This window comes from Eleutherodactylus coqui, chromosome 8, assembly GCF_035609145.1.
Source record: "Eleutherodactylus coqui strain aEleCoq1 chromosome 8, aEleCoq1.hap1, whole genome shotgun sequence".
Taxonomy (NCBI): Eukaryota; Metazoa; Chordata; class Amphibia; order Anura; family Eleutherodactylidae; genus Eleutherodactylus; species Eleutherodactylus coqui.
Window position 1 is genome coordinate 118,192,353 of NC_089844.1, and position 21,221 is coordinate 118,213,573.

At 39.8% G+C, this 21,221-nt stretch overlaps 1 protein-coding gene across 1 annotated transcript in view; it reads left to right on the top strand.

Moving 5' to 3' along the window:
• DNAH3 (dynein axonemal heavy chain 3) overlaps window positions 1–21,221 on the top strand; it is a 379,066-nt gene that overhangs the window by 333,143 nt on the left and 24,702 nt on the right. Inside the window, exons 52-55 of the mRNA XM_066576291.1 lie at window positions 1,621–3,759; window positions 8,173–8,398; window positions 11,314–11,558; window positions 19,279–19,395. Of these exons, the coding sequence (XP_066432388.1) occupies window positions 1,621–3,759; window positions 8,173–8,398; window positions 11,314–11,558; window positions 19,279–19,395 (2,727 nt within the window). The remainder of the gene's footprint in view (window positions 1–1,620; window positions 3,760–8,172; window positions 8,399–11,313; window positions 11,559–19,278; window positions 19,396–21,221) is intronic.

The following is a 21,221-nucleotide window of genomic DNA, read 5'->3' on the forward strand; positions in this document are numbered from 1 at the left end:
ACACTTTTTGTCCTGCACGGCAAAAAGCGTTAAAAAAAACCAAAAACCGACGCAAAATGCTTATTTTTTTATTTTGCCTCCCAAAAACGCAATAAAAGTGATCAAAAAAGTCATATGTACCCCAAAATAGTACCAATAAAACCTATAGCTCCTCCCACAAAAAATAAGCCCTCACTGAGCTCTGTTCATGTAAACATAAAAAAGTTATAGGACTTTGAATGCAACGATTTAGAAAAAAAAATTTAAAAATGGGGTTTTATTGCGAAAAAGTGGAAAAACCTAAAAAAAAAAAAAGATTTTGGTGTCGTTGAATTCGGACCGACCCACAGAAAAAATGTATTGTTTCATTTATGCTGCATGTTTAATGCTATAAAAAAAATTACGGCAGAATTGATGTGTTCTCTCTCCCTGCTATCATAAAAAAAAGAATGCAAGTTTTACAACATAGTCTATGTATCCAAAAACAACACTCATAAAAACTACAGTTTGCCACGCAAAAACAATCCCTTATACGGCCGCGTCAACGGAAAAATAAAAAAGTTATGACTTTTGAAAAATATAGATGAAAATCCGCCAAAAATCGTTGCGTCTTTGTGCCCAAAATAGGCTGTGTCCTTAAGGGGTTAAAGTTACCACATAATAGGTCAGCTGTCAGCTGTCCGGACATGACTATCTTAGTAAATAATTGCACTCCCTATAACAATTCTGAGCATCTTTTCTTATCTGCATTGTGCAGATTATTCCTCCTCGTAATGTATGTATAAATTGTAACTAAATGTTACCAGTTGGGGAGTGTTTGTCTGCATAGTCTATCATAGTCCAGGCATCGCTGATGGTGGAAGCACAAGCCTTTAATAAAAAGAATGCTAACCTCTAATTGTAATTTATTCTTACATTCCTAGGAGGAATAATAGTGGAAGGGCATCATGCAGAGGTAGAAGAATAGATGCTCCAGAAATATTATATAATGGGGGATAGGAGAAAGTAGGAGAGGTGAGAGGGTCCTCTTTAAATGGGGTGCATGACATTAGAAAAAGGGTCTTTCACAAAAGTGGAGCTGTTTCTGCAAAAGAAAGACTTTATTTCTAACCTTAGACAACCTCTTTAATTGAAGTATTGATTTTCACAAAATAGTTTAAGCAAATCAATAGCAGATGTACACACAGTCACATCTTTTTCTGTTTGGAGACCAGTGAATTGATTCAGCAACTTCACAATGTTCAGATCGCAAATGAATTGGAGAATTACAAGCTGTTACTGAAAGTGGGGAAAGAAATCAAGATGCTGAAGATTGACTTCAACAACCTTGAGATGAACTGATGTCTGTTTAGTAGCAAAAATGGCAGCAAATCTTTTCCACCAAGAATGAACTTCCACCACATTCACTCTTAGGGATGGAAAATGCTGTCATTCAACTATAATTTACTGGATATAGACAATTTGCAGGTACTTTTTTAATGCCTGTATTAAAACAAATAAGATTGGGATGTGCCTGCAAATCTCCAGAGTGCCTGGGTCCATTCATTTTAATGATTGCTAGATGCTTTACTTTTATAGTTTATGCTCTATAAACCTTTTATTGTATGAAGATCAATTCTCCGTATTGTTTGTTCTCACCAGGTAAAATGGTGGAAGACTTCTGGGGTCCATCTAGGAAAGTGCTTGGAGATTTGAAGTTTCTGGACAGTTTGAAATCTTTTGATAAGGATAACATTAATCCTGCAATTATGAAAAGAATTAGAGAGAGATTCATCAACAATGAAGACTTCCAACCCTCTGTGATTAAGAATGTGTCTTCAGCTTGTGAGGGATTGTGTAAGTGGGTCAGAGCTATGGAAGTGTACGATCGTGTTGCAAAGGTGGTTGCGCCAAAGCGTGAACGTCTGAAAGAAGCAGAGGCTAAATTAGCGGTACAAATGCAGGAGCTAAATACAAAGCGAGCAGAACTTAAGGAGGTGGAAGACCGTTTACAAGCCCTAAATGATGACCTGCAAGCTATGAATAACAAGAAGGAAGAGCTAGAGAAGAATATAGAGCTATGTTCACAGAAGCTCATACGTGCAGAGAAACTTATCAATGGCCTTGGAGGAGAGAAAGATAGGTGGACAGAAGCTGCCCGATTGTTAGGGACGAAGTATACAAACCTAACTGGTGATGTCCTTTTGTCTTCTGGTACCGTAGCCTACCTTGGGGCCTTCACAGTAGACTTTCGGCAACAATGCCAAAGCAAATGGCATATTTTATGCAAAGAAAAGAAAATCCCAAGCTCAAATGACTTCATCTTCAGTACCACCCTTGGTGACCCTGTCAAAATTCGTGCGTGGCAGATTGCCGGTCTACCAGTAGATTCTTTCTCTATAGATAATGCTATAATTGTTTCAAATTCAAGGCGATGGGCTGTGATGATTGATCCTCAAGGACAGGCCAACAAATGGATTAAGAATATGGAAAAAAACAGCAAACTTTCTGTCATCAAGTTATCAGACTCAAACTACATAAGAACTTTAGAAAATGCAATACAGTTTGGAAACCCAATCCTAGTTGAAAATATCGGAGAAGAAGTAGATGCTATTTTGGAGCCACTATTACTCAAACAAACATTTAAGCAGCAAGGAGTCGAATATATTCGGCTCGGGGAAAATATTATAGAGTATTCCAAAGACTTCAGACTTTATATGACCACTCGCTTAAGAAATCCTCATTATCTCCCAGAAGTAGCAGTGAAGGTGTGTCTTCTGAATTTCATGATCACACCATTAGGCCTCCAAGACCAGCTTCTTGGCATAGTTGCAGCAAAAGAAAAGCCGGAATTAGAGGACAAAAAGAACCAACTCATCATTGAGAGTGCCACCAACAAGAAACAGCTGAAGGACATAGAGGACAAAATTTTAGAGGTACTGTCCTCCTCAAAAGGAAACATCTTGGAAGATGAAACCGCCATTAAAGTGTTATCTTCATCCAAACTCTTGTCTGAAGAAATTTCAGAGAAGCAACAGATTGCCACTGCAACCGAGAAGGAAATTGATGACACACGAATGGGATACAAGCCTGTGGCTATTCATTCGTCCATTGTATTTTTCTGCATTTCGGATCTGGCACACATTGAACCAATGTATCAGTATTCTCTGACCTGGTTCATTAACCTCTATATACATTCCCTTGCCCAAAGTGAAAAGAGTGATGACCTCCAGACAAGAATATCAAACATAATAAACCATTTTACAAAAAGTATCTACAACAATGTGTGCAGGTCTTTGTTTGAAAAGGACAAACTGTTGTTTTCACTTCTTCTGACCATAGGAATTATGAAAGGAAATGATGTAAATGATGAAATCTGGCGTTTCCTTTTGACTGGTGGAGTAGCCCTTGATAACCCTTATCCTAATCCTGCCCCTGAGTGGTTGTCAGATAAATCTTGGGCCGAAATTGTACGTGCTTCCAGCCTCCAACCACTCAGGGGGTTTATGGAACACGTTCAAAGCAACCTTTTAAAATGGAAGATGATTTATGATTCTGTGAAACCCCAGGATGAAAGATTTCCAGATGAATGGCAGGAATTAACAGGATTAAATCGCATGGTTATTCTCCGATGCTTTCGTCCAGACAAAATGATCCCTGCAGTTCAGGAATTCATTGTCAAAAATATGGGCAAGAGGTATATCGAGCCTCCAACCTTTGACCTTGCAGGAAGTTATAACGATTCAAACTGTTGTGCGCCATTGATTTTTGTGCTGTCTCCTGGAGCCGATCCAATGGCAGGTAAAGATTCTTAATCATCTTTTGACTTAATCTATTGGCAATATCTTAGTTCAGTTAGCCACTTTGTGAACAAGGCCTTTGGTGCCTAAATGTCCACATCAACATTTCATATTTTCAAAACAATACATTCTAAGGGTTCATATTTTTTATTTGATGCCTAATTTAAAAAGAAATGTGGCATACATTGGGCTTTCTTAGGCTATGTTTACAGCATTTACAGTTGAAGCAAAGTGAATGAGATTTTACAAATCTCGTCCATATTTTGGGTAAAAATCCGCACAAAACCCATGTGGAAATTGGTGTGCGTGTGGCATTTTAATTCACAGGACGTCAATTTTATCACCGCTGGCAATGCGGAATCCACTTCTTTTTGAGAAGGGGTGAATTTCATACCGAAATTTATGATAAAATCATGTCAAAATTCACACCAAATGGTGTGGGTTTTGATGTAGACTTTCAGCTGCCAATCTGCCCTGTGTGACCATAGCTTTATGCTACCAGGACAGAGACTGTACCTCTTAATTTTATCCTTTATATAGAAATAAATGTAAAATTCAAATTTTTTTTTTCTTTTTTTTCTATTTCAGTGTAATAAATTTGAAAAATACAGATTAAAAAAAAATCTTCTCACACTCCTGTTTATAACAATACCAAAAATTTGTGCTCTGATTAACTTATCATCATTGGAGTACTTGGGAGCAGTGGTCCCTATATTTATTTTTTGGTATGCCCTGTCATTAGCTCACTTTGAGCTCACTTTGTGCGTGTTTATGGGGCTGTCAGGGGAGCGTTCATCGTAAACATATACATATCGCATTTACACCATTGGCCGATAGATATATTCAGCAAAAAAATGTAGTTCCAAAAGGTAAATAACCAATGTGCAGACAGCATGTATCGGTCAGGAGCGTTCGAATAGAGGAAATTTCCAAAGTTTTTTGAGTTCAGACAGATATCATCAGTTGTGATACTAAATGTGAAAATTTATGCAATCATAGAAACATAAAATCATAGTGATGTCAGAGAAAGACCCAAACATCCATCCAGTCTTCATTTTCTTTTTTAGCGTTTGTATATATTTTTCAGCTGAACCCTTCTCCATCTGTTAAAGATATTCATGGTTGTAAACTTATATTCCACATACCTACAACTTGTATAAAACACTATGTAATTTTACGTATCACCGCCCCCAAGTATCTCTACCCTGGATCCCAATATGTATACTATTGTATTTCCTCATAATAACATGAATCGTTTGCCTGGCATTACGTTCCATGCATAATAGTGCTTGAAGAAAAGATAATTGTGATTGAAGACTGTCTTATGTGTAAAGTCTTCAAATGGAAAGGCTAGCGAAACAAGAAGCTAATGGAAACGTCTCTTTATAGTTACAGAAATCAGATATGTGCTTCCATTTACATTACAGCCCAGCTTTGCTGCAATTGGTTTACTTGTGCAACAAATGGGTTATTATACTGAGACATTTCACATATTCCGGAACAAAAGTCCTTTAATTATTATAATAACACTAGGCAACAAAAAAATATGTGATTTTTGTGTCTTTGTTCCTGTTAGCTTATTGTAAAATATAATGGAAATGACTTTCATTTAGAAAAAAAGTTTGCTTTTGTGGTCAGGACATCGATAATTAAAAATATGTGATTTTGAATTTTGAATGTTTCAAGGACATACACAGTGAGAAAAGAAATGACTTACAATCATGAGCCCAAGTCATTATACAATGCAGGGTATGTCCATACAGTTCAAAATGAATGAAAATGCCTGCTTCTTTTCATTATTCCCTTCCAACAGCCCACTCTGCACATCTCAAGGAGGGGTACAGTAGGGTTACATTTCTGTTGCAAGTGCAATCAGTATGGTTGGGAGGTAATTGGAGACTTCAAGATGATAGCTTTCTAGAGATGAGCGAACGTACTCGGTAAGGCCGATTTCGCAATCGAGCACTGCGATTTTCGAGTACTTCACTACTCGGGTGAAAAGTACTCGGGGGCGCTGTGGGGCGGGGCGTGGCGTGGTGGAGCGGGGGGTAGCAGCGGGGAACAGGGGGGAGCTCTCTCTCTCTCCCTCTCCCCCCCACTCCCCTCTGCACCCCCCCGCTCACCCACAGCGCCCCCGAGTACTTTTCACCCGAGTAGAGAAGTACTCGAAAATCGCGGTGCTCGATTGCGAAATCGGCCTTACCGAGTACGTTCGCTCATCTCTATTGCTTTCCTAATGGGTTCTTCAAGATGGTTTCACAAAGCTTCCTTGCTATCTTTGTCTTTGGAACAGCAGAGCCAAAACTGAACACTACCATCGATAAGACTGGCCTGAACGTATTGACTTCACTGTTGGACGAAGCAACGTCAAGTGGGAATCCCTAGTAGATCCTAAGATGATTCTGATGCCACCTTTTCACATAAAACTGAAGCTTATAAAACAGTTTGTCACAGCTCTAGATAAAGAATCTACAGTGATGAAACATCTACTAAACTTCTTCCCGAAGCTGACTGAGGCCAAGGTAAAAGCTGGCATCTTTGTGGCACCAGAAATCAAGAGGATCATAGAATGTCCCAAATTTCCTGACATGTTCACAGAAGTACAGAAAGCTTCTTAGAACAGTTTTGTTGCCACAGTTCAGGGGTTCTTGGGAAATACCAAAGCAGAGAACTGTGAAGTTAATGGAAACTGTGGTGAAGAAATACCCCGCTATGGGCTGCAGGATGTCACTCAAGGTTCATATCCTGGATTCTCATCTAATATATAACACTGATCACAGCACACACTTCACCTTCAAATATGCAGGGAAGACAGTCCTCACCAGCTGGTGCACGCTCATCAAAGATCCTGGATCCTGGATCACAATTTCAGCAGCAAAGTATGTATGAGAGCAGCACTCCAGGGGTTAAATAAAAGAATAAATCTTTATTGTGCCCACACGACGTTTCAACCCTCCATCCAAGGGAACTTGATAAAGACCCTTGGATGGAGGGTTGAAACGTCGTATGGGCACAATAAAGATTTATTCTTTTATTTAACCCCTGGAGTGCTGCTCTCATACATACTTTGCTGCTGGATTCTCATCTACATACATTCAAGCAGAACATGGGAGCATACTCCGAGGAACAAGGAGAAAGGTTCCACCATGATATGCAACAGTTTGAGTGTCGCTATCAAGGACAATACAACGAGAATATGATGGCCGACTACATCCGGGGGCTGATACGTGAAAGTGACCAAGTACACAATCGTCAATCGATAAGAACTATTTTCATTCATTTTGAACTGTATGGACATACCCTGCATTGTATAATGACTTGGGCTCATGATTGTAAGTCATTTCTTTTCTCACTCTGTACGTTCTTGAAACATTCAAAATTCAAAATCATATATTTTTAATTATCGATGTCCTGACCACAAAAGCAAACTTTTTTTCAAAATAAAAGTCATTTTCCATTATAGTTTACACCATGGCCCCTCCGCTACATCCTACACAGCCTCCTTTTTGATCCGACCTTCGCTGAATGTAATGTATGGGCCTTTGTGGGTGTCAAGGGCTGCATTTGATGCACCAACAATGTGGAGGAACCTTATGCATATATCTAGTGAGCTACTTTACCATCTACTTGCAATGATATAGCTAGCTACATGTTCCAGGTTTTGCAAAAACATCATCAGTTCACACCATTGAATAAAGCACACAGACACACCTTAAATGGACACTAACTTTTCAAATATGATTCCTGGCGTCATAAGCAAAACTGCTATTTACTGTATTTACCTAAAATAATGTATTCTGCAAAATCCCTCTGAAATGCTGTCTCTTTTCCCCCTACCTTGCTTTCCACTGTCTTCTTCCACAAGACTGACAGGGGATAGTAGGACAGCAGAGCAGGGAAAGAGTCATCCTGCTCATTGAACTATATCTAGAGAGCAGGGGGAGACGCACACAGATGTGAATGCTGGAGCTAATGCTGAGATATCTGTAGCTTTTTATACACACCCTGCATAGGGAAAATGGGGAAAATCCAGGATCCAAATCATAGTGGCCAAAAGTAGTATTAATCCTCATGAACACACACATGGCAGCTTATTCTAAAAAGTCTTTTGAAAACTCAGGTACACTTTAGGGCTCAGTCACACGGGCACCGATCCACGCGTGTTTTTCTGTACGATTCTGACCGCTGCCCTGCAGGTGCGGACGACTCTCCGCACCGGCCAATGAAAGAACACCTGGCCGGCAATGCAGCCGGTCATGCAGAGAGTCGTCCGCACGCAGTGCGGCCGTCTTCTCGTGCAGAAACACGGGCGGATCGGCGCCCGTGTGACTGAGCCCTTAATGTCACCAAAATAACCCCTTGTCTTGTCACAGTACTTGTCTTTAACATGTTTGTTGTTCTCTGTTGACCTTAGGTTTATTAAAGTTTGCTGATGACTTTGGCATGGGAGGAGAGAACATCCAGACTATTTCACTTGGACAGGGTCAAGGACCAATTGCAGCAAGAATGATCATGCAGGCCATTAAGGACGGGACCTGGATAGTCCTTCAGAACTGTCACCTGGCCACAAGCTGGATGCCATCCCTGGAAAAGATATGCGAGGAAACAATTGTGCCTGAGAATACAAATGAAAAGTTTAGGTATTGCATTGCAGAGTCAGCCAAAAAGTAATCCGCTGTGAATAAGTAGAAGTTTTCCTTCATGGCAGTATATGCTGAAGAACTATGCTTTGTAGTATCATCCATCCTGTGCATATCACATATAAGTTACCGATAACAGCATAAGCAGGAAAACATAATATGCTTCTCTCACTACTGTCACATAGATCATCCGCACAAGAAGATAAATGGAGGACGCAACAAAGAGTATAAAACAGTGTAGCTGTAACATATATGGGATGCTGAAACAAATAATAATAAATAGTTACTATGGGTATTTCAGGCACCGGGGACTGAAAATAATAGGGAATACCCAGTTTCCCACAATGAAATAGTACTTATATGCGCTCCTCAGATGCCTCAAAGATGCAGTAACACGGGTGGAAATGGCCTCTACCAGCTCCCAGGTTTGACAGATTAAACCGACAGATCACCGCTGTTCACACTGTCCACTAGTATCCAAAGATAATGAAACAGCATAGTGCAATACAGCTAACATGGCCCCGGGGAACCATAAAACTTTTTTTCTTTTATTATACTCACATAGGTGATCAACAAACAGCCATGTAAAATGAAAACTGCTGCTGTTCACACTCTCCACTCAGTGCAGTTTCAAAGGTGATCAACAAACATGCAAAGTAAAAACCGCTGTTGTTCCACGCAATGTCAGAATAACCACCCAACTCAACTTTCACGTATCAGCCTCATCTGTGGCATAGCATACAAATGCCACAGGTGGGCTTTTATGTTGGCTCATGAAGCCACTTAAAACTAATATAAACATAAATGCTAAAATCATACAATTATAACAAAAATAAACATAAGATAAATATAAAATCTTTAATTGACATGTCTTCAGAGTATCAGAGATATGGAACTCCACCCAAACAATACCAAATTCCATGACTATTGTGGGTCAACAGAATCATCACAGGGGTGTTCACTCATTACAGAAGAAAGTATGAGTGAACGCCTCTGGGACAACTCCATTGGTCCACCATAGCTGTGGGTTTTGGCATTTTGTAAATGGAGGTCCATATTTCTGATACTCTGAAGACATGTCATTTAAAGTAATCTGTTGTGCTTTCCTATACCACACGGTATAAATCTAATTCTATAGTCTAAAAGAAAACAGGTCTCTACACTCACATAGAAGGGGGTTCTTTACTGTAAGAGCAATGAGACTATGGAACTCTCTGCCTGAGGACGTGGTGATGGCAAATTCAGTAAAAGAGTCTAAGAGGGTTCTGGACGCCTTTCTTGAGTCACTGATTACTTCAGAAGAGTTGATGATCCAGGGATTATTCTGATTCCCAGATTGGAGCCAGAAAGATTTTTTTTCCTAAAATAAGGATAATTGGCTTCTACTTCATGAGGTTTTTTTGCCTTCCTCTGGATCAACATTGCAGGATAACAGGCCGAACTGGATGGACATATGTAGTTTTTCAGCCTGACAAACTATGTTACCATGTTACTACAATGGAAGTCCATGGTGGCGTATGCTACTATACAGTGATATACATTAGATTTTTTTGTCAGAGGTATACATGAGGGAAAACTCCCAAAGTATACCTCTCATGGAAGGGAAAAACAATGTATTACAGAGCCGTGTATCCTTCTAAACAAGACCAATAGATATGTGGCAAAAGAGGGAAAGGATAAGGGACAGAACAAAAATTGTTTAAGACAGCTCACTATAACTGTAAAGATGACTGCAACTTCTGACAAAAAAGAACAGATCATAATCTGAGCCAACATCCAGCCACCATATGCTTGCAGAAATCACACCTGCTTCCCTATAGCACAAAGCAGCGGAGCATTGACATTGCATAGCTGCAGCTCTTAGAAGACGTACCTAGTCTTCCTTCATAGCCATTCAATACCTGTAGTGGATAGGAAGTGGCTGACGTTTCTCTCAGTGACAATGCAGGTTGTGGGACATCTAGAGTTGTCATCTGAAGTATGTTGGATGGACTGCAACCCAGGCAAATTTTAGCAGATATCTCATTATGCAGAACACTACAAGAAGCAGCAGTGGAATCAGACATCATGATTTTTGACAAGAATTTACATGGGAAACTCTTATTTTCACTGGAGTTTCCATTTAAGTATAACATGTATTATTTAACTGCATAGGTACTCTAAAGTTATTTAATTATGGAGCTTAATTTGTTTTTTTAAACGTGACTTGTTGATTGAAAGAATTTAGACTCATTGCTGCACAAATGGAGTATTCATAAAACATAATAACCGCAAAAATGTGTAGAATTTATGCAAATGTTGATATTTCAATGAAATGTCATTGTATTGTGGTAGAAACAAATTCAGGAGTTAAAGGGAGCCTGTCATCAGTTTTGACAAGCCTATACAGAGGCTAGAGAGACATTTCAGAACATATCCTTATATAACATATCTTAGAAAAAGGCGGTTTAGGAACTCCTGCACTGTGCACAAACTACTCTCTTAAGTATTCTGCATCTCGGCAGCTGCCTCTCTTCTCTATGCTTGACTGATATGTCTGTTGTATCCTGCATCATCTACGTTCCCTGCAAAGAGATGTCAATCAAGCCTAGGTTGCCGCTGAGATCACGGGACCCTTGTCTGTTAAAGAAATGCTCATCGGACACTTGGAGATTAATTTACATATGTTACAGGAGTTGTTAAAGCTTTTTTTGAGGCTATTGGGGTTTTCTCACTGCTGCTTTACATATATATATACTGTATATATATATATATATATATATATATATAAATATATATATATATATATACTCTATAATGTTTATGTAGCCAGTACATAGCAGTTATAAAGGAATACGGTCATGAAAACTGATGACTGGTTGCCTTTGAGATGCAGTGTTACAATTTCTAATTCAGTATAACAATTCCTATTTCAGGCTTTGGCTGACTAGTTACCCTTCAGACAAGTTTCCAGTGAGCATCCTCCAAAATGGCATCAAAATGACCAACGAACCTCCAAAGGGCCTTCGAGCAAATTTGCTGCGGTCATATCTAAATGACCCCATATCTGACCCAGTTTTCTTCAGCAGCTGCCAGAAACCAGAGATGTGGCAGAAGCTCTTGTTTGGACTTTGCTTCTTCCATGCTCTTGTTCAGGAGCGACGGAATTTTGGCCCATTAGGTATGACCTTTGCAGATCACATAAATATTAAAATAATGGTATTACTATATCTAGTAGCCAGGGGACAGGCTAATTAGAGATAGGAAGGCTGCGGTGCTAGAGAGAAAAAACATTAGTAATCAACACTCATATGATTTATGCCAACTATAGCAGGGCAAAGCATGATGCTTCTAAGAGTATGGCAGTTAGTGAGGACACAAGTGTGGATTACAAAAGAATAGACAATATATTTAACCACTTCGCGACTGACCACTATAAATTTAGGTTCTTGTTCTGGGCTCTGTGCATCAGCAACTTAAATTTCTATTCTTTACTCAGAGAGGATCACATTCCTCCAAAACAGCGTGTAGTTCGGTGCCACCTTCGGGACCTGATTGGTTCATGATGTCATGCAAGTGACAGCCACTCATAGTGCTGCAAGAGATAGTTTGTTGTAGTAACAAACTTTTCTGATATTATAGCGCTGTAACAGCTTCTCTATCCCCTGCTCTCCTCTAAGTGTGAGATGGAGGAAAGAGATGCTTAAAGTATTGTGAAACCCACACGCATTAAAACCACATTAACCCCTTCTATTACAATCACCTATACTACTTAGTTAGAATAGGTGATTGTATAGTGTAGGGTTAATTTTTAATAATTCATCTAGGAATACATTAAATTTATAAAAGTACTTTCACATGTAATGGATTTTGGTGCAGATTGGCACTAAAATCGTAGTATAGTTTTTGCTGCAGATTGTTATGTGGATGCATAGCAAAATCTGCATCAAATTCCACACCATACAGATTTTTATGCAAATTTGAAGCTGATTTCAAATAAAGGAATGACGTCTGTTGCGAATCCACATCAAACTCTGTATCAAAATCAGCACCCACACTGTAATGCAGAATTTAATGGGAATTTTGGTGCAGATTTTGCGCGGTGGAAAACCTGCAGCAATTTCGCTATGTATGAACATACCCTTAGATTAAGTTACTGCATCAATTTGTTACTACATAAATTAATTTAATTTGAACTAATACAATTTATAGAAATAAAATTTTTAAATTAAATCTAAATTAATATTAAAAACAATATATTTCAAAATTTTAAAAATCAGCATTAAATTAGTAAGTCTTCTAAATTGCTCAGAATCGTGCAAAGCTTTTCAAAATTTCTTCCAAAATGAAATAAAAAAATGGAAATATACACTAATTGTAAAAAAAAAAACAAGCACCCAGAAGGAGTTGTAATATTACTGCAAAACTCGCCCTGCAGTTACATCTCAGGCAGATATGTAAATGAGGAGAGTTGTGGCGATTAGATGAACGGACTTGTCACCGGAGGCCCTAAAAGGGGTTCCACTCTTGGCCTATAAGAAGGCTCTTGGAGGCTCCTTGTGTGTAGTGGACCTTTTTTTCCGATTGTGTAGTGCTTGCTGACCAATGGACGCCTCTGTGAACAATTGAAGAGTTTTCGCCCAGTTACCAGAGTCTAAGAGGGCTTAAATTATTGGAATGCAGGAAGTTGGGTGAACTGCCGTAGCCTGGGCCATTGTGACTAGACTGTTGGGAGGTGTTGGGACCAGTGGATGCGTGAGAGCACACACATAAGGCAATCGGTCTCAGGACACCATTAACAGACCACCAGTAGTAAGAATTGTCTAATCTTCCAACAAGCACAAGCAGTTCCAACTGTTTCATTGTTTGCCGTCCAGAGACAGGTGGCAGCATAGTTACAGGCTCATGTGTCTGTCGGAACAACCATGTCAGTGCCGCTTCGTGTATCTCTAGCCTTAATAAAGCAACACGCTCTGCCCTGCAATAATTAGCAGAAGTCACGTAGCTGTGTGATTTGTGTAATAATTTTGCTCTACGGCCGGCTTCACATGGGCGGAACGGATTCCGCATGCAGGAGGCCCACATTAGATTCCGGCTGTGAGCCCGGTCAATGACCCTGCGTACCTGTGGTTTCTGTATTGTGTATGACCCTTTGGTCATGCGTAGTACAGTTTTTTTTCCGGCAATTTTTGTATTTCCCACGCCGTCACTTAGCAATGACTCGGGTACCTGCGACCCATACGCAATGCTAATTGCATATGGGCTGTTGGTCGGACCGTAGAGGCCGTCCGCACGAAGTCCACAACAAAAAAAGAGCATGCTGGGATTTTTCCTCCTCCTTGTGGAATACACAGTCCATATCCAAGACTGTGAGCAAAAAAGTGAATCTATATGCTTTTAAGTGGCCGCCTTTTGCTGCGGATTCTCCGTAATTGGAATCCGCCTGTGTAAAGTTGGCCTACCTGTGCACATTTCTGTTGATCCCTTAGGCCTCATTCACACAGGCTACAAAATCTCACTACAAAATGATTGCTATGTTTTGTAGCCTGAAAGAACCCATTGGAGACCATGGGCTTCACATACATGTGTTTTGTAGCGATGACTTTGTACCGAGAGTTTGTAGCCCGTATGGATGTGGCCTTATGTCCACATACAATGATGTTCTTATTTTGCTTGTGTATGTTTATGCCTTTCTTGAGAATGACCCGCTGACCTGCAATATGCAAATTCCTTTGATTTCTGACCCCAAAGCCCAGTTTTTTTTCTGTTATCTATGTCAACTGTGTTTTACTACGACCCAAGAAAGGAGCTGGTTCGGTGCTCAAATGCCATATGCATTTTTAATATAAAATAAAACCGTTCTTCGCTCTTCTGACCGCCATGTGAAATAAAATAAATCTTGTTATTTGTATAGTGACAACCTATTCTGCAGCTCTTTCAGGTAATTTTTATTTATTACCCCCCACCAAGCTGGGTACTCATTTTACCGACCTCGGAAGGATGGAAGGCTGACTCAACCTTGAGCCGGCTACCTGAACCAAGCGGGGATTAACCTTGCAACCTTCAGGTCGTGAGCGAGAGCTTTCACTCTGCATCACACAAGGCTCTTGTTGACTGCAGTGCCCACTCTTTCCATCTGATTGGTTACGTATCACCTTGTGGTAGTCCGCTCTCTAGCCTCAGTAAAAGAATCTTACATCGTGATGCAAATGTTATGTTATACATATTAAATGTATACAAATTACAGAAATAGCACCGTCTCCCTATGATACTTCTGAATGAACAGCATGCTGCGTTGTTTGCAATTTGAGTTGTGCTAAGAGTCTAATGCAAATGTGGATGACTAAATTACTATGCCGCCAAAAATGTCCTGGTATTAGAAGTAATTATAGCACAGATCCTTGCATTAAGGCACTGGAGCCTTGTATACAATACAGCATGTGATTTCTTTGTTAGTCGCACATTATTAAATCTGCTTGTAGGAATTGGTTACATTAGTCAAATTCATCCCTGGTGATGCACAGTATATTGGAGCTCTCAGCACGGCTAGATGGAGAAAACACTTACATAGAATTTGGCTTTTATTCAAATGAATGATAACTAGGAAGACAGAGGAGAAACTGGTAAAATTCAGGACATATTGAAACCTAAGTAAGAAGTTTGTGTGTCCCAATGCAAAATCTATATAAGGTACCCCAGTCTTCACATGCAGTTCATAGCAGTTACGTCCTTTTGTGTGCCAATGTAGTCTATGTAAATAAGTAAGATGGATTTACTACCTCTACAGCGCCACCTATTGGATGGCAGCATTCCTTCATATCAATGTCAGGCCCTTTATACAGATCTTTATAACAATGATTGGGAATAGGAAACCAAGCTAGAAAATCGTACACTGATGAGGGGCAAACACCCGGTACATGGTTTTCTAGCTTAGTTTCCCATTCCCAATCATTGTTATAAAGACCCGTATAAAGGGTCTGACATTGATATAAAGGAATACTGCCATCCAATAGGTGGCGCTGCAGAAGTACTAATTCCATCTTCCTTATTTGCATAAATTACCCAGAGGAGCTTGCAAGGCCTTATAAGTCTCCTTACTCACCTTCTAGGTGTCCCCACATGCCTTTTTGGGTGCTCTCTTTAGGGAGAGACTATGCCATCCTCCTACCCACTTACCCCCTAGGTGTCTGCACACACCTTTCTGGGTGCTCTCCTTAAGGAGAGACGACACCCCTTCTGACCAATGTCGTCTATAGGCCTCCTGAATCACTAGGTGTGACTGAAGCTTGTGTGTCCACTATAGTTATATCACTGAACCTATAATGTTCGAATGTTATTTCCAGTAATGGATGATTAAATACATTGTGCCAAGATGCACAACCAATTTGAGAATGCAGGGCTTGGAAGAATTGTGCTCTCAGCAGCCCAGCAAACAGCTAATTTTGCTAGTGGGAAGCTGTAGCCAGCATGACATTTCCCCTGCAGCGAATGTAGTATAATAGGACGGCAGATATTCTGCCAGGATTGGAGTCATTCTTAGGGCTCCCATACACATGACCATGATAAAATAAATCTTCTTTATATAATTTGTGAAGCATGTTTAATGCAGTACTGTGCAAATGTTTTAGGCAGGTGTGGAAAAGTGCTGCAAAGCAAGAATGCTTTCAAAAATAGAAGTGTTAATAGTTTATTTTGTCAATTAACAAAATGCAAAGTGAATATACAAAAGAGAAATCTAAATCAAATCAATATAGTTTGAGCATCCTCTACCTTCAAAACAGCATCAATTCTTCAAGGTACACTTGCACACAGTTTTTGAAGGAACTCAGCAAGGAGGTTGTTCCAGATATCTTTTAGAAGAACTATCCACAGATCTTCTGTAGATGTCGGGTTGCTCAAACGCTTCTATCTTTTCATGTAATCCCAGACAGACTCGATGTTGAGATCAGGGCTCTATGAAGGTTATGTCACCCTCTTCTAGGACCCCCTGTTCTTTAAGCTGAAGATAGTTAATGACATTGGCTACATGTTTAAGGTTGTTGTCCTGCTGCAGAATAAATCTGAAGCCAATCAGATGCCTCCCTGATGGTACTGTATGATGGATAACTAACTGCTTATATTTCTCAGCATTAAGGACACAATTAGTCACAACCAAACCCCCAACTCCATTTTTTGAAATGCAGCCCCAGATCTACATACTTAAATGCAGCCCCAGATCTACATACTTAACTGTTGCCTGCAGACACTCATTCTTGTTCCGCTCTCCAGCCCTTCGGTGAACAAGCTGCCTTCTGTTACAGCCAAATATTTCACATTTTGACTCATCAGTCCAGAACACTTGCTGGCATTTTTTTCACTCCAATTCCTATGTTTTGGGGCATAGTTGAGTCACTTGGCCGTGTTTCTACATCAAATTATGGCTTTTGCCGCAATTCTTCCATGAAGATCACTTTTGGCCAGACTTCTCCGAACAGTAGATGGGTGTACCTGGGTCCCACTGGTTTCTTCCAGTTCTGAGCTGATGACACGGCTGGCCGTCTTCAGATTGGAAAGTAAGCATGATGTGTCTTTCATCTGCTGCACTAAGTTTCCTTGACTACTGCGTCTACAGTCCTCGGGGTTGCGCATTTTTTGTGCTTCTTCAGAAGAGCTTGAACCTGAAACCCCAGTCTGCTTTAAAATCATTGGCTGGGTGAGACCTTACTGATGCAGTATAACTACCTTGTGTCTTGTTGCTGTGCTCAGTCTTGCCATGGCATGTGGTCTGTGACAGTGTGACATGAAACGGTCTTCCTCAGCCTTAGCTGTGTAGCAGAGTTTGGCTGGTCCTCACCCATTTTAAAGACTCCTACACAGCTGTTTCAGTTAATGATTGTGTTTCAACCTACATATGAAAATGATCATTATCACCTGTTTGGTATTGAATGATCACATACCTGACTATAATTCTACAAAATCCCCAACTTTGTGAAAGTGTACCTGGAAGAATTGATTCTGTTTTGAAGACGTAGGGTCGTCACACCAAATATTGATTTGATTTAGACTTCTCTTTTGTTCATTTACTTTGCATTTTGTTAATTGGCTTCTATTTTTGAAGGCATTCTTACTTTGCAGAATTTTTTCCACACATGTCTAAAACTTTTGCACATCTATATATACAAAGGTAAAAGCCCTTAATGACTGACTCACTGACTGACTCACCACTAATTCTCTTACTTCCCGGTGTCGTACAAACATAAAATTTGGCAAGAGCATTCTTTAGGTCCTAAATAGGAAAAGTAAAGGGGTTACAACTCGATTATTCACTGCTAAGTGCAAAAGTATTGGCACCCCTGTGTAATATACCTAATCTAATTCTCTAACTTCCCAGTGTCGTACAAACATGAAATTTGGCACAACCATTCTTTAGGTCCTAAATAGGAAAAGTAATGGGGTCACAACTCAATTATCCAATGCTAATTGAAAAAGTAAGCCCACCCCTATGTAATCTAACTTCCCAGTGTCGTAAAAGCGTGAAATTTGGCACAAGCATTTTTTAGGCCCTAAATATAAAAGGTAAAGGGGTCGCAACTCGATTATTCAATGCTAATTGCAAAAGTAAGTGCACCCCTATGTAATGTAATTTCTGGGTGTCATACAAGCGTGAACTTTGGCTCGAGCATTTTTTAGGTCCTAAATGAAGAGAGTGGGAGGGGTGGCACATTCTGCAGAGGGACAACGGTACATACAGCCTAAGGAGAATCTAACTTTCCTCTATGTGTATACATATTTTATTCTTCAGTTCCTCTAAAGTAACCTTGACTTCATTAAATTTTCCATGTGAACAACACTTAAACGCCTGTATCAAATTAACTCAGGCAAAGCTGGGTGTATCAGCTAGTTACTGTATATACAGAGATCAATAATCCTCATAAATAGATTCTAAACAGATGGCAGATTAATAGCATTTTAACTGAGGTGATTGCTGCTAAACAGAGATCTACAGGTTATTATATTCATGGCTTCACTTACTTTAAGGGATCTTTCACACCAGCGTATGCGCTTTTGCGTTCTCTCGGCCACGCCGTAAAATTGCATGAACAGTGATTTTTTTTGCCCATTCACATGACCGGGAGTGATGTTTTTAATGAAAAAATACGCAACACCCTGGAAAACCCTCAGGATGCCTTCTAATGCCTATACAGAGGCAACTGAAAGCTTTTTGCAGCATTGGCTGCTGCTAAAATGCCACCTCCTCCCTTTTTTTCTAAGCTCCCATAGGAGTCTATGGGAGCCACTGCCGTATATCGGGCAAAAGATAGTTCCAGATCTATCCTATTAGCCACCGTATATACGTTAGCCATTTTTGACAGTCCAACGTAGCTACGTGCCATATATCCGCCGTATATTTGGAGACCAATGCTTCAGATGGTCGAGTATATCAGTCGGGCTTAAAAATGTCGCCATTTTTCGCTCATGTGATAAAGCCTTACTTTGCACAATTTTGATGACTACTTGATGTGCTCAATAAAAGACATGAACAGTATAACTTGTGTGTTATTAGTTTTGTTAGATTGTGTTTGTTGCAAGTTTAAACCCAGATCCATACAGACATGCCATGCTTTTTGGGTTTGGAGGGTTGGCTGCTCTGCTGATTGTGATCATCCATTTAAATTGTCTACATTGGTTATATACTATGTGGATTATATTATTCAGTTGTTATCTTTACAGGTTTTTGTCTCTGTTGTCTGGCTCATGTGAAGTGTAACCTTATCAAAGCTTGACAGCACAGACATGGTCCCGTAGTTTAATGAAAGTGGCAGTATTTTCTATGGATATGTAAATGAAATGCACATATTTGTGAAATATACATCTCATGTTTTATTCCCAAGTTTACAGATATTTTCTTATTTTTCTCTAAGGCTGGAATATTCCATATGAATTCAATGAGTCTGACCTGAGAATCAGCATGAGGCAAATTCAGATGTTCCTCAATGAGTATGAGGAGGTTCCATTTGAAGCCCTGACTTACCTAACAGGTAAAATATAATGTGTAGCTAATTGATTAAACTTTATATCTAAAATTAACAGAATGTTGCTAAAAATAACCAGAATGTTAAAGGTTTTCCAGGACTTTCTTATTGATGAACCACTGAATCTGTAGAGCAGGTCATCAATATTAGATTGGTGGAGGTCCAATTCCCGGCACGCCTGCTGATCAGCTTTTTGAAAGGAAGCTCCGTTAAGCGCTGCAGACTCTTCTTAGGCCTGTAATGTCAGATACATTAAAAGGGGTTTCCAGGGAGAATACTACTGATGACCTATCCTCAGGATAGGTTGATCAGCTGGGATCTGTCGTTCCGGACCCCATCCAATCAGCTGAGCAGGCACGTGTTGTCAACGTTACAAATACACAGAGGACGGAGCGAAGGCAGCAGAAGTCTGCGATGACCTCTGTGTAGTGGCCGGCGCTTGTAACTGCAGGCATGGATCTCATTGAAAACAACGCAAGGTCTGGCAAAGCAAAAGCCACTACAACATCAGATGACAAATTTTTAAGAGTCAACAGTTTGTGTGATTGTCACCTTCAAGATCTTCAAGCACAGCTTAATGCAGCAATAAAGAAACAAGTTTACATTTCAACTGTGAAGAGAAGACTTCTATCTGCAGGTTTGACAAGTAAAATATGAGTAAGAAAGTCACTGCTAAGATTGAAAAATTAAAAAAAAAGACTTGCCTGTGGACTACTGATTTTGTGAGTGTGTGACACCAACTGTCAAACATGGAGGAGGAAGCGTGATGGTCTGGGGCTTTTTTGCTGGATCCAGAGCTAGCAACTTGCACAGGGTGACTGGCACACTGGACCAAAACGGCTGCCACAGCATTTTGATATGCCATGCAATACCCATTGGTGTACTCCTAGTTGGTCAGGGGTTCAAATTACAGCAAGACAAGGCTCCAAAAAATACTTCTAGGATATATCAGAACTGCAAACAATGAAATGGCCTGCGCAGTCTCCACGCCTAAGCCTAAATGAGCTTGTTTGGGATAAACTGGACAGAAGGGTGATAGCAAAGCAACCTACAAGTGCAGCATATTCATGGGAACTACTGCAACAATGTTGGGAAGAAATTTCTGAATAATATCTGAATGGAGTTGTAGAAAAGCAGTTGTGTAAAGCTGTTATATCAGCTAGAGGGCGGCTACTTTGAAGAGTCAAAAATCTAGATTTAATTTGGTGAAACAAAGTTAATCCATTATTTTTATTCATCTTATGTTATTTGTTCTATGCTTTAATTACAAAGTATATTTGAGACATTAAACTGTGTAAATATCAATAAAAACCAGGAAAAAATAGGGTATTTTAAAACTTCTGACCAGTACTGTGTATAAATAAATATATATATATATATATATATATATATATATATATATATATATATATAGTCAGTGCTGTTCAAACGTTGTAGGGTGTGAAACAAGTCCTGTCAAGCGAAAATCTTTAAAAAATGCAAAGTGAATAATGAACAAAATAAAACCTAAATCAATTCAATATTTGGTGTGACCACCCTTTGCCTTTGCAAATAAGGGAAATGGAATAATACCCTTACAGTGCCACCTATTGGAAGGCAGCATTCCTTCAAGCTATAGTCAGATTCTTTATACAGCCTTGTAACAATAACTGGGAATTAGAAGCAAAGCCACACTCCATGCACAGACAGCTGTTTCAGGGTGTTTGCCCTTCATCAGTGTACAGTAGGAGTAGGGCTTTGCTAGTGAGAGGCCTCGGATGGGGGTCAAAAACGCTATCTTTTCTCCTTAGGGAGAGCACCTAGACGGTGAGTGAGGAGACTCAAAAGGCCAC